Source organism: Rattus norvegicus, chromosome 12 (genome assembly GCF_021556685.1).
Source record: "Rattus norvegicus strain SHRSP/BbbUtx chromosome 12, alternate assembly SHRSP_T2T, whole genome shotgun sequence".
NCBI lineage: Eukaryota > Metazoa > Chordata > Mammalia > Rodentia > Muridae > Rattus > Rattus norvegicus.
In genome coordinates, this window is record NC_141545.1 from 41,938,694 (window position 1) to 41,953,136 (window position 14,443).

General features: G+C 48.2%; 1 protein-coding gene across 3 annotated transcripts in view; it reads left to right on the top strand.

Annotated features, from left to right (window-relative positions):
* Positions 1-70: 70 nt before the first annotated feature.
* Positions 71-14,443, top strand: part of Acad10 (acyl-CoA dehydrogenase family, member 10) — a 42,482-nt gene continuing 28,109 nt past the window's right edge. Inside the window, exons 1-4 of one of the 3 annotated variants that reach the window (XM_087578461.1) lie at positions 71-294; positions 4,875-5,074; positions 10,208-10,356; positions 12,832-13,026. In XM_087578461.1, the coding sequence (XP_087434587.1) occupies positions 4,888-5,074; positions 10,208-10,356; positions 12,832-13,026 (531 nt within the window). In that variant the 5' untranslated portion in view covers positions 71-294; positions 4,875-4,887. Of the gene's footprint in view, positions 295-4,874; positions 5,075-9,665; positions 10,045-10,207; positions 10,357-12,831; positions 13,027-14,443 lie in introns of those variants that run through there. The other 2 variants (NM_001398790.1, XM_087578462.1) reach the window with 2 other exon arrangements.

Consider the following 14,443-nt stretch of genomic DNA (forward strand, 5'->3'; position numbering starts at 1 on the left):
CGCGCACGCGCACGCGCACGCGCGGGCGGGAAGGGGCGAGGCCCAGGGCGCGCATGCGCCGTTGGTAGCCGCTTCTGAACCTTGGCTGACCGTCTGGACACAGTATTGTCCGAGGAGCGTGCGCAGTCCGTGCAGAGCGTTCTGGCTTGGTTTTTTTTTTTTTTTTTTTGCGCTTGACCCCTCTCTTCGTTTGTCCCGCCTAGTTTTCCCACAGGGTTCACCGAGACTCTGAGGGTTCGAGGAGACTCTGAGGGTTCCTGGGTCTTCGACCTCAGGGTTTGTAACTTTATGCAGGTATGGCTATGGGCTGGTTAGGAACACAGTGTCTTCATCAATGTTTTTCTGAGAGCCGGACACTGCGGGGCTGTGTGGGATGATGCTTTTGCAAACACAGAAAACAGACCCAGACAGGACAACCTTTGGCACTCGTGCGATCCTGAGCTAGTTGATCCTGACCTAGTCGCGGCATAACCACACGGGTGTGTGAAATGAAACGCATTTAGGAGACAGGGATATATAGATCATGGTTAAATTTGGTTTTGTTGTTTAGTTTTGTTTTTGGTTTTTATTTGTTTTGTTTTTGAGTCAGTTTCTCCATGAATTCCACGTCCTGGAATGCATTCTGTAGACCGGGCTGGCCTCAAACTCAGGGATCTGCCTGCCTCTGCCTCCGGAGTTGTGGGATACAGTTCTGCCCCACCACTGTCTGGCCATGGTCTAGTTGTTTTGAGGTTTTGAGTTCTCTCTATATTGGAAACAGATGTCCTTGAACTTCTGACCCTCCTGCCTCTTCCACCTCACCAGGGCTAGGGTTACAGGATTCTGCTGAAGGCTTTGTGCTTCACAAGATGGCAGGATAGAGCACACTGAGGAATGTACTTCGGTGGTAGAATGCTTGGGGTATAGGTTCTGGGTTCAGTGTCTAGTACACACACACACACACAGGAAAAAAGAAAGAAAGAAAGAAAGAAGGAAAGAGAGAAAGAAAGAAAGAAAGAGAAAAATACAGGTAAAATCAGTGCATATATGGAAAAAAATGACATGCTATACATGCCACAGTGTAAGAGGTGTGGGAGAGGCCGTGTACAAATCGCACCTGTAATAGGAACACACGATACATAGAGGTGCTTATGCTTTTTCCTATGTAATATGTCTCATACCCTTTTAATGCCAGGGTTTCCCAACTTCTCACACTTCACGTCCTAATAACCCTTTCGGGGTGAATGTATGTGCACCATAGCTGTCAGGAGTACTCTCACCTAGTGGTAACCACCAAAAACTGTGCCCAGATATCACTAAATGTCCCTCCTGTGGCCCAAATCACCACACACACACACACACACACACACACACACACACACACACACACACACGAGAATAATGGGCTTATATGAAAGTGCATAGGGGTTGGGGATTTAGCTCAGTGGTAGAGCGCTTGGGCCCTGGGTTCGGTCCCCAGCTCCAGAAAAACAAAAAACAAAAAACAAAAAAAACCAAAAACAAATGAAAGTGCATAAAAGTCGCCCGGTGTAGATCATCTGACTGTGTGTCAGATGTGTCTGTGGTGCTCACGTTGACCTAGGGCCTTCAGCATGCTAAGCACAGGTCACGCTCATGAGGCACACTCCCAAGTCAAGTGTTAGATAACCTTAAATGGTGTGCCACATACTAACTTAATAGCTCCACATTTTTTTACCTTAGGCAATGGCACGCACACACACACACCCCTTGCAATAGGTACTGTAATTGTCCCCATTTTACAGAGGGGAAAACTGAGGCTCAGAGAGGGTAATGTACCCAGGACCTCACTCTCAGTAGGTAGCAGAGTCATTTTTAGAAACCGGTCAATCCAGATCAGTTATGCCTTACTACACCAGCCCTGTAATATAAATATATACACCATGTGGATGTTTATGAAGTATGATCAAAGCAGGAAGTCCACATTAGTCTAACCTCATTCCGATTGACGAGGAGGAAACAAAGACGCTTTGTGGTAGGGAAGATGCCAGTTCCAGAAAACAAGCATTGGTAACCATTAATGGGCAAGCTGTCATAGCTCTTCGAGGCTGTCGGTCACTCAGATGTGTCCCTTGCTCTTCCCTCCCTGCATCCCTCTCTTCCTTTTCTTGCCGCTTAGCCCAGGCTAGCATGGGCTAGCCTGGCATTCAAGGCTGCCCTGTCTCTGTCTCTCTTGTGCTAGGGATAGAGTCGTGTATCCTTGTGAGTCCATACTATTTTCTGATCCATCCAGTTTATTCGTCCCTCAGGTCATTTAGCCTGAAGAACTGCTCTGACTCTAACACCGAGCCCCAGGAGATGGCTGTCTAAAAGACGGCTCAGTCCTTGCCTTGTGGGGCTTAAAATAGGAACAAATAGAACAGTCAGCGTGTAGAGGGTCAATATTCCACTACAGGCATGGACAAGGGACACTGGGGGTGGGAGCCCGCCACAAACCTGCCACCGTCAGCTTGGGGAAAGAAAAGAAAATCTACGGAGAAGAAGGCAAAGCTGAGGTGTAAACGTGAGTGGAAATTCACCAGCCGGATGGGGCAGGGGAGAAGGCTCTGGGCTGCTGACAGAGCAGGTGCCAAGGCCTGGAGAGAAGGGAGACAGAGTGCTTGCCTAGTGTGCACAAAGGCCAGAGTCAGATTCCCCAGGGATACACAACCCAGAAGTGGTGACAGAGCCCGTAATCTCTCTCTGCCTCCACATGGGTTTGTTGTCCCTCATAGACTTTGGCCTTGGCATAGAAAGGAGTAAAATTAAAATCAGCCTTGAAGTTTGGTGGTTTGGGACGTTTGTTTTGTTTTTTTTAACTACCAAATTCAGCCAAATTTGAGTAAATAAGTATATCACACCATTTTCAAGATTTACCATTCCGGGGTTGGGGATTTAGCTCAGTGGTAGAGCACTTGCCTAGCAAGCGCAAGGCCCTGGGTTCGGTCCCCAGCTCCGAAAAAAGGAATAATTAAAAAAAAAAAAAAAAAGATTTACCATTCAGTCTTCCGTTAGCTGGCAACAGTGGTCCACATGCTCCAGCCTTACCAGCCAAGTAGGGAGACTGAGGCAGGAGGATTGCCAGAACCAGCTTGGGCAGCAGAGCAACACCCATCTCAAGAATAAAAGAGAAGAAAGAAGAAGAAAGGTTCCCTTCTTAGGGCTTGGTTTTGTTTGCCTGTGAGTTTTTGTGTCTATTCAGGGCTCGTTTGTGTGTCTGAGGGTCTCATTATATAATCCTGCCTGACCTGGAGACACAGATCCCCTGCCTCTGTCTCCCTGGTGCTGAGATTATAGGTGTGGACCTCCAAGACCCAATAAAAGCCTAATTTCTCGGGGGTTGGGGATTTAGCTCAGTGGTAGAGCGCTTGCCTAGGAAGCGCAAGGCCCTGGGTTCAGTCCCCAGCTCCGGAAAAAAAGAAGCAGAAAAAAAAAAAAGAAGAAGGGCACAAAAGCCTAATTTCTCATAGTTGACTAAGAAGGCCTCCACAGGGCTGGAGAGATGGCTCAGTGGTTAAGAGCACTGACTGCTCTTCCAGAGGTCCTGAGTTCAATTCCCAGCAACCACATGGTGGCTCACAACCATCTGTAATGAGATCTGGTGCCCTCTTCTGCAGTCACATATGCAGGCAGAATGCTGTACATAAAATAAATAAATAAATCTTAAAAAAAAAAGACCTCCACAGTTAGGAAACCAGGCCCTTGGTGGTCTAGCGACTGTGTCTGGAGACAGTTTACCTCTGAGGGCTCTGGACCCAGTCAGTGGATTGATCCCACGGTAGGATTCGTAACGAGATTCGTAGAAGGATTCGTAGAAGCTGGTGAATCCTGAGAGGTGGGACCCAGCCTGAGGAAGCAAGTCACTGGTGTTGTATGTCCTGGTGTCTTCCCCTGGCGATTTCCTCTGTCCTCTCTGTCTGCTTCCTGCTTGGCCATGAAGTATAAATCTCTTCTGTGGTGATGTTCTGGCCAAGCTGCACAGCCATGAGTTAAGCTCTCTGAAACTGTGACCTTCCCTTGTGCCGCTCCATCAGAGAGCGGGTTGTTACAGCAATGAAAAAAGTGACTAACACATAGGTCCTATAAGTTGCCCAGGCTAGCCCGCAACTTAGCAGTTCTGCCTTAGTATCTCCTGTAGTTGGACTACTACACACTGTTTCCAGTGAAGGTTTTAAATGGGATTAAGGCAGGCTGCTGGTGCAGGACTTTAATCCTAGCGTTCCGGAGGCTGAGGCAGGCTGATCTCTGCGTCCATCTGAGGCTCTGTAGAGCATGTTCTAAGACAGCCAAAGCTAGGGGTTGGGGGTTTAGCTCAGTGGTAGAGCGCTTGCCTAGCAAGCACAAGGCCCTGGGTTCGGTCCCCAGCTCTGAAAAAAAGAAAAGAAAAGAAAAAAAAAAAAAAAAAGACAGCCAAAGCTAAAAACAAAAAAACAAAACAAAACAAAAAAACAACATGGAATAAAATGGGGTTAAGATGTGGTCTCATCTGCAGCTTTGAAGGATTCCTCTGGCTGATGAGGGAGGAGGGTGGAAAGAAGAGGCAGAGAACCATCAGGGTCCCTGAAGAGAAGTCTGCAGTGAGAGAAGAAGGGGGGGAGACAGGGTTCTCAGGAGGAAGTGCAGACAGGGCCGAGGCAGCTGGGTTGGGATTCAGGAAAGTCAGGGCTCAAAACCCTGTTTCCATGGTTATAGCAGTTGAGGGCTGAAGGCCCCTCGGTGGACAGTCATTGAGGCCAGCTGTGGGTGGGGTTTGAGGTTCATGGGGCATCAGCTGGGAGCATGGGTGGCACCAAACTCAGGGATACCCTGACCCTTTCTTACCCTAATGCTGGATGGAAGCTAAGGTTCAAGCTGCCCTAAATCTTCTTCCCACACAGCCTCTGTCTCACCATGTGCATAAGGAGGCTTTTTCAGCCTTCCTCTATCCACTGGGCATGGAGGACCACAGCCCCGAAACATCCTCTGAGCAGGCATCAGGGAATCCCACGCTGGACATATTCCAGAGGCCGAAGCTACAGAGCCGTCATTTTTGACATGGGCGGAGTCCTCATGCCTTCTCCAGGGACAGTGGCTGCGGGTGAGAGCCTTACTCTTTCTATTAGGGGCTAAGCGGGAGTGGGGAAGTAGAGACAGGTAGGCCCTAGGGTCAGATTCTATTTAACGGCAGTGTTTGAGGCAAATTATTCAGCGGCTCTGAGTCATGGTTGCTTGACAGTAAATTAGGACTAATAACAGACCCTCCTTCCTGGAGATTTGAGGGAGAGTGAAATGAAATGACTTTTGGAAAATACAGTAGGGGGTTGGGGATTTAGCTCAGTGGTAGAGCGCTTGCCTAGCAAGCACAAGGCCCTGGGTTCTGTCCCCAGCTCCAGAAAAAAAAAGGAAAAAGAGAAAAAGAAAAAAAAGAAAGAAAGAAAAGGAAAATACAGTAGATTGGTTAGTTCATAGCATGCACTAAGCCCTGGGTTCAGTCCTTAGCACCTCACAAGCCAGGTTTGGCACTGGGTTGGTTGAAGCAGGAGGATCAGGTATGCAGGGCCATCCTCAGCTAAACAGCAAGTTCAGGGATAGCTTGAGCTAGATGAAACGTCATCTGTAAATAAATAGTAGCAGAAGGGACTTTGCCTTCCACCTGGCGGGGGTCACGGTCTGAGCTGTCTCGTTCTGCTATGCCAGTGAACTAAAGCCTCTGAAACAGAGTCCGAGTAAATCTTTCCTACCTTAAAAAATGACTAAACAGGGTTGGGGATTTAGCTCAGTGGTAGAGCACTTGCCTAGCAAGCACAAGGCCCTGGGTTCTGTCCCCAGCTCCAGAAAAAAAAAAAAAGGAAAAAAAAAATGACTAAACAAGCAATCACCAGAGAAGAAGTGCAAACACAAAGTCCTCAACCATGGCAGCTGCAAAACAGACACTGTCTGCTGTCTCAGCACTCCCCAGAGCCAGCGCTCAAGGCCATGCACGTTCCGGGGGTTTCTGCCATACACGAAATGACTTCACTGTGAGCTCACAGCTTAAGTCAGGGATTGGGGAACATTTCCAAGGAAGAGGCAGAGGGTAAGGAACTTAGGCACTGAGGGGCATAAGGTCTCTGCTGCGCACACTGGAATGCTGCCCGGACAGAGTCAGAGCGGCCAGGGATGGCGGTAGACAGAGGCATGGCTTGCAGTCTCCCAGGCGCCAATGGGGGTCCTCAAGCGTCACGAGATATGTTTTGTTGGGTTAGTTTTTCAACTTCTTCAGAAGGTAAAGCCATTCTGGCTCCCAGGCCATATAAAAAGTGACAGCAGCTAGCTCTGGCACAGGCCGGCCGACTAGGCCCTGGGAGTACAGTACGTGGGCTGTACACACGTGTGGGTCAGTGGTAGAGGGGCTTGCCTAGTACCTACAAGACCCTGGGTCCATTCTCAGCATTGGAAGAAGACAGTGGGGAAGTAGAGAGGAGACGGGAAGGAGCTGTATACCACATACCTGGGTTCGAGTGCAAGGAAAGAAGTCCTCACTTGCCCCTTTCTGCTGCTATGATGGATGCCATGCTGATGGGCAACTTGGGAAGAAAGAGTTGTCTTTATTTGAGTTCCACTAGAGTCTAGTGGAACTAGAGTCTATCATGGAGGGAACTCAGGGCAGGATCTCAAGGCAGGAACCTGGGGGCAGGAACAGAAGCAGAAGCCATGGAGGACTGTTGCTTGTTGTCTTGCTTCCTCCCCATGGCTTGCCCACCCTGCTTTTTTCTATAGCCCAGGACTGACTACCCCAGGAATGGCACAACTCATACAGACCAGGCCCTCCCCATTCATCGCTGGTTGAGAAATAAATGCCCCACAGACTTGCCTACACAACAGTCTGACAAAGGGAGGAATTTCCTCAAGTGAGGTCCTCCCTTCTCAGATGACCCTAGCTTGAATCAACCAAAAAAACAAAACAAAAAACCAAAAACAAAACAAAACAAAAAAAATCAACTAACCCTAGTTTATCATTTCTAAGCCTTATGTACTGGCTAGTTTTGTGTGGCAACTTGACACAAGCTAGAATTATCAAAGAGAAAGGAGCCTCCCTTGAGACCCAGCTCTAAGGCATTTTCTCAACTAGTGATCAAGGTGGGAGGGTCCAGCCCCTTGTGGGTGATGCCATTCCTGGGCTGGTGGTCCTGTGATCTATAAGAGAGCAGGCTGAGGGGGCTGGGGATTTAGCTCAGTGGTAGAGCGCTTACCTAGGAAGCGCAAGGCCCTGGGTTCGGTCCCCAGCTCCAAAAAAAAGAACAAAAAAAAAAAAAAAAAGAGAGAGCAGGCTGAGCAAGCCAGGGGAAGCAAGCTAGTAAGTAACATCCCTCCATGGCTTCTGCATCAGCTCCTGATTCCTGCCCTGCTTGAGTTCCAGTCCTGACTTCCTTTGGTGATGAACAGCAATGTGGAAGTGTGAGCTGAATAAACCCTTTCCTCCCCAACTTGCTTCTTGGTCGTGATGTTTGTGCGGGAATAGAAACTCTAACTTAGAAATTACCTAACTCATGTAAAACATGTGAAAAGAGAAGCAAATCCCAGGTAGGGCTGTGGCTGGGGGCGCAGTCCACTGAGTCCTGCTAAGTGGCCTATGTGTGTGCCACCATGCACGGCACTGCCTGGTTTTGATGTTTCGTGCTCTCTGGTTGCCTCTTTCTATATGTCTGTAGGTCACTCAGATTCCTTTTTCTGTGAGTCCTCATGTTTCCTGCTGAACTGCAGCGACAGCCTTTTTTATATTAAGTATCTATGATGGTTGGGAGATTTATTCATTATGTTGATTTATGTGCATTTGTGTGCGTCTGCCTGAGTCTATGGTGTGCAGGTGCCTACGGAAGCCGAAGTTGGGTCCGTTCAAGAGCAATAAACACTCTTAACTACCAAGCCATCCCTCCAGCCCCCATCCTGTGGTTTTATTTATAATATTTTTGATGGTTCTTTATCTTTTCTTTTGAGAAAGGAATCTATACCAAAATTTGCATTTTTAAAGTACCGTCAGAGCCAGCTGTTTCTTCCTTTATAGTTTTAGACTTTTGAGTCTTAGTTGAGAAATTCCTTTCTAGACAGATGGGGTGGTTCAAATCTGTAATTCTTTTTTTTCCCCCAAAGACCATTTATTTTATGTATATGAGTACAATGTCTTCAGACACACCAGAAGAGAGCATCAGGTCCCATGACAGATGGTTGTGAGCCACCATGTGGTTGCTGGGATTTGAACTCAGGACCTCTGGAAGAGCAGTCAGTGCTCTTAACCACACAGCCATCTCTCTAGCTCCCAAACCTGTAATTCTAATACATGGGAATCTGAGGCAGGGGGATCACTAAGAGTTTGAAGGCAGCCTGGGCTACGCAGCGTGGTCCAGGTGAGCCTGGGTTCCAGGTCCAGGTGTGCCAACCTCTTGGACTACTCAGGGCTGAAAGATTGTGGATGGATGCATGGCTGGGAGAGAGCTCAGTAGGGGGAGTGCTTGTCTCAGCAGCTCGAGGAGCTGTGCTTGTCTCAGGGTCCATGTCAAAATGCTGAGCACCGGACCTGTGCTGCTCAGCCCAGCATTGGTTAGGGGGAGGCCCATGGATCCCTGGACTTGGATGGCCAGCCAGTTAGATGAGTGAGTGAGCTCCTGTCTTAAAAGGGATGGATGGTGGGGCTGGAGAGATGGCTCAGCGGTTAAGAGCACTGACTGCTCTTCCAAAGGTCCTGAGTTCAAATCCCAGCAACCACATGGTGGCTCACAACCATCTGTAATGAGATCTGATGCCCTCTTCTGGTGTGTCTGAACAGCTACAGTGTACTTATATATAATAAATAAATAAATCTTTAAAAAAAAAAAGGGATGGATGGCATTCCTAAGGATGACAACAGAGCTCGTCATCCTGCCTTTGTATGTGTATGCGTGTGTGCCTATGCGCCTGTATGCCTATGCACCTGTGCGCGTGTGCGCGTGTGAGTGTGTGTGCGTGTGAGTGTGTGGACATTCTATCCAGACTGCTCTCTGTCTTTTTCATCTTACCTGGCAGATGACTCTGGCAACTTTCCTTTTTCATGGTGATAGGATCGACTAGGCAGGCCTTGTGTGCACCAAGCCCACACTCTGCTGGAGCTCTCCCCTCTGCCGCTCCACCTGCCCACCCCCACCTCCTGTCCTCTCCTACACTTTCATGTCCGTAGGCGTAGGCTTACTCTGGGGCTAGCACGCTTTTGCACGCTTTTCCTTTGAGGACCATGTCAGTTTTATGAGCTGTGCCATCTCTGCCACAAACAGGTTTCTGCATTAGTCACCTTGGTCATTGTTGTGAGACTATTAGGCGTGGTTGCGTTCCAGACTTAACAGGTAGGAGGTTAGGGTGTACTTCCTGTAGGGTGCTTGCCTTGTGGTCATTCCCAGCGCTGAAGAAACAAAACCCAAAAACCCAGAGACTGATGGGGCCCCTGAGCTGTAATCATCACTGATACAAGAAGCCCTTTATCTATACAGATTTCAAAACGTCTTTTCCACAAGCAGTTCTACCCGCACAGCCAGTCCGTAACCTTCCCTTCCTTGGTAAATGTGTCTGGAAGAAATTCCTGGAAGTGAAATTAGGACATCAAACATACATTGAAGATTTTTGAGAGAAACTGCCAAACTGCTTTCCACGGAGGCCGTCCTTGTTTCCACAAGGGTGCCAGTTTCTTTCCGTGCGTGCCAACTCGGGCATGAGCAGAAAGGCTGTGCCCTTCAGAGCACTTGGAGGCTAAGGAAGCCCTGCTTTTAAGGCCTTGCCATTCTCTGCGTGTGTATGCTGCCTTGACGGCGGTCGTTCTGAAGAACTCCACTGCTTCTCTCTCTATACCTTTTCATATTGCCACATAGTCTCAAGACCCAAGTGTCAGAAAAAGTGCTTCAAAACAGAAGATGCGGGCTAGAGTGATGGCTGGTGCTTAAGTGCCGTCTGCTCCTGCAGAGGACCTGAGTTTGGTTCTCTGCCCCATGGCTCAGAGCTGCCTGTAACTCCAGCTTCAGAGGATCTGATGTCCTCTCCTGGCCTCTGCAGGCAACTCAAGTGAGGGTGAGACTGGATCCTCAGTAGCCGTGCTCCCTGTCTGTGTCCGTCCGTCTTTCCACACACAGCCACCACAATAATGCCACAGGACCTGGGACGGTCACTCCAAGCTCCCCAAACCCCAGCCCTGTGGTGTCGTTCCTTATCCTTTGTGTGTTGTGCCTTACAGGATGGGAGGTGCAGAATCATGTCCCTCCTGGAACTATAATGAAGGCTTTGATCAGAGGTGGCGACAGTGGGCCCTGGATGAGGTTTATGAAAGGAGAGATGACAATGGAGCGCTTCTTGGAAGAGTTCGGGAGGCTGTGCTCTGAAATCGTGAGTGACGAACATTTCTCTCCTCATTTCTTCCCTGTCTCTTTTCTCAGGGGAGGGGTGTTGAGACAGGTATGCAGCCCACAGCAGCCTTGAACTCACCCTGTAACCCAAGGTGAGCTTGATCCTCCTGCCTCCACCTCCATGGCTGGTGCTTGGGTTCCAGCCATGAGCCGCATGTCTAGCATTCTCACAGTTTTCTCTTGGCCTCCAGTGCGCTCCCATTCAGCCAGAACATTGATTTAAATGAACTAAAATGAAAACCTAGTAGCCTGCCTTTTTTTTTTTTTTTTTTTTTTTCTTTTTTCAGAGCTGGGGACCGAACCCAGGGCCTTGCGCTTGCTAGGCAAGCGCTCTACCACTGAGCTAAATCCCCAACCCCGCCTGCCTTTGTTTTTAAGTTCTTCCTTCCATGCCTTGGCATTCAGCATTGAGTCCACGTATGAATAAATTACTCTTTCCTGTAAGCTACAGCAGACACTGAAAGCCAAGCCGTCAGCCTAATGGTTTTGAGCCGAAGCTTATTAAATCAATAAATAAATGGTCACCATCTTCTCTGCATTGTGCACTATTAGAGCTTTGCAGTGTGCAGTGACTTCTGTAACCTTCAAAGCTCCACTAAAGCACAATCTAAAACACAGCCGTAAGCTATCTGGGAGGACGGCGGGGGTGGGGGGGGGAGGATAGTGGCAAAATATCTTTTGTGCTGCCGAATTAATATGCTTAAAATGTCTACAGTGGGGTGAGCAAGATGGCTCAGCCCGTTAAGGTGCTTGCCGACCTAAAGTGCACTTTCAGAATCTAAGTGATGGAGGTAGGGCCTGACTCTTGAAAGTTGTCCTCTGACCTTGACAAGGGTAAGATGCACTGGCACGCCCACACTTAAATCAATCAATCAATAAATAAATAAATTTATTTATAAAAACAAGGTAGCCTTGGCTGTCCTGGAACTCACTCTGTAAACCAGGCTGTCCTTGAACTCACAGAGATCCTCCTGCCTCTGCCTCCAGAATGCTGGGGTTAAAGGTGTGCATCCCCACCCTCGTACATAAAAACATGTAATTGTTAAGATGCTAAAGACAGCAGCAAGCCTTGAAACTGTGCCAGCGGGTCACAGAGGATGACCTGAGGTCCTGCAGGTGACATGCCAGGTCGCTTGAGTTTGCAGGTTCAAGAAGCATATGGTGGGTTTCTAGTGGGGATGGAAATGGAGACCGTTCCCGGTTTCACTTTAGAACGGTGAGTTCTCGTTTGAGGGTGATGGTTGCACCTCTTTGTGAGTATCCGAAGCCATTGTCTGGGTCTGGTCTGGTGGTTCATCCGTCCCTCTCTTCCCAACACTTAAGAAGCTGAGATGGGGGTTGGGGTGGGGATTTAGCTCAGTGGTAGAGCGCTGCTCCAAAAAAAAAAAGAAGCTGAGGTCAGAGGATTAAACAAAATAAAACAGTGTGGCTGAGGTGGTAGACACCTTCAGTCTTGGCACTGGGGAGGCAAGGGCAGGTAACCTCTGTGAGTGCCAGGACTTCAGAGTAAGACCCTGTCTCAAAACCACAAAAACCAAAACAAAGAGAAGCCCTTGACCTGCACACCCTATCTAGGCAGACGGCCTGGTATTGTTGTATTTGTGTATAACTGTTAGAAAACCTACCTGGGCCTGTAAGACTTGGCCTTTGCAGCTTTTGAAACCTATCTGCAAAACCCCCACAGATTGGGATTTAAAAACAAGCAAAAATTGGGCTGGAGACGTAGCTCAGCAGTTGAGAACACCTGCAGCTCCTACAGAAGACCCGGGTTCAATTCCCATCGCCCACATTGTCACAACCATGTGTAACTCCACTTCTGGGGATCCAACACCCTCTTCTGGACTCTGAGGGCGCCAGGCAAACACATGGTGCGTGTGTGTGTGTGTGTGTGTGTGTGTGTGTGTGTGTGTGTGTGTATGCGCATGCGCACGCAAGAAAAAACCACGTAGAAAATAAAATACTTAAATAATACTTTTTTAAAAACCTAAAGTTGATCCGAAACTAAAGTTCATAAAGAAGCTATTGCAAGGTACAACACAAACCCATGCCGTGCTGTCAGCTGCTCCTGATACGTAACACCTGGTGAACAAGCTTTAATGTTTAACCTACCCTCTTCAGACCCTCCTCCTTCACTTCCCAGGGTTGGAACTAAAACCCAGCTCCTACATGAGTTTTTAAAGGCCGCCGTACGTATACCCAGGGAAGGTGATATTTACCTGTTGTCCTGGTTACTATGGAGGCTGAGGCAGGAGGATCACTTGGCCCCAGAAATTGCAGGCTCATCCGATCGGTATACTGAGAGCTCCTCTCAAAATACTAGTGCAGACTCTAATGTGATGGGCATCAGGTCCGTGCTGGGCTCGCACATCCAGGCAGCGGCGGGATGCTGGGAATGGATTTCGCCTGCATGCCACGAGGGACCACACTAACGCCACACCGATTGCCCTGTTCACAGGCAAAGACCTCTGTGCCCGTGAGCTCCTTTTTCTCTCTGCTGACTAGTGAGCACGTGGCAAAGCAGTTCCCGGTGATGACGCAGGCTGTCTCTCAGATCCGAGCAGAGGGCCTGCAGACTGCAGTCCTGACCAACAATTTTCTGCTTTCCAACGGGAAAAGCTTTTTGCCCCTGGACCGGAAGCAGTTTGATGTGGTAAGTATACAGTGATGGACGGGCTGGAGGTGCTTTGAGTTCACTTTAAATGCTGCCTGCCAGGAGTCTCCAGGAAGTGGGTTTTCATTCACATACCCGCCCGAACTGGGTTGAGGTATAATAAGTTGAAAATTGTCTTTTATTTTTGGTCTTTTTATAATCTATCAATCTGTCTATCTATTTACTATCTATCCATCTGCCTATATCTGTCTATCTATTTACTATCTATCTGTCTGCCTATGTCTGTCTGTCTGTCTGTCTGTCTATCTATCTATCTATCTATCTATCTATCTATCTATCTTCAAGTCAGGGTCTCTCTGTGTAGCCCTGGCTGTCCTGGAACTCACTCTGTACTCCAGGCTGACCTTGAACTCATAGAGACCCACCTGCTTCTGTCTCTCCTGAGCTGGGATTAAAGGCCTGGTCTTATTTTAGTTTAGGGTTTTTTGTTTTTTTTTTTTTTGGTTGGTTGAGTTTATTTTTTGTTTGTTTGTTTGTTTGGTTTGGTTTTAACAGGGTCTTAGAGTCCTGGCAATGTGGAACTTGCTCTGTAGACCAGAAGGGCCTGGAACTCACAAGGGTCCACCTGCTTTTGCCTCCCAAATGCTGGAATTGAAGGCACACACTACCACATCCAGCAAAACAGGTCCTTAAAACGTCATCGTGTTCAGGGCTGGAGAGATGAACAGCATTAGCTGTTCTTCAGAGGTCCTGAGTTCAGTCCCCACAACCACATACGTGGTGGCTCAAACCCTCTGTAATGGAATCTGATTCTCTCTTCTGGAGTGCATTAAGACAGAACACTCAGGCTGGAGAAATGACTTAGCAGTTAAGAGCACTGGTTGCTCTTCCAGAGGCCTTAAGTTCAATTCCCAGCAACCACACGGTGGCTCACAACCATCTGTAATGGGCTCTGATGCCCTCTTCTGGTGTGTCTGAAGAGTGTACTCATATGCATAAAATAAATAAATAAATCTAAAATTAAGAGCACTCATATACGTAAAATATATAAATAAGTCATTTTTAAAAACCATAGCTGTGGGGTTGGGGATTTAGCTCAGTGGTAGAGCGCTTGCCTAGGAAGCACAAGGCCCTGGGTTCGGTCCCCAGCTCCGAAAAAAAAAAAAATTAAACAAAAAAAAAAACCATAGCTGTGGGGGCTGGAGGGATGGCTCAGTGGTTAAGAGCACTGACTGTTCTTCCAGAGGTCCTGAGTTCAAATCCCAGCAACCACATGGTGGCTCACAGCCATCTGTAATGAGATCCGATGCCCTCATCTGCTGTGTCTGAAGGCAGCGACTGTGTACTCATATAATAAATAAATCTTAAAACAAAACAAAACAAAAAACCATAGCTGTGCCTATGGCCGAGTCTTGGTGAAGCAGAGACCCCTTTACACTCCACACTCAAACCCTCA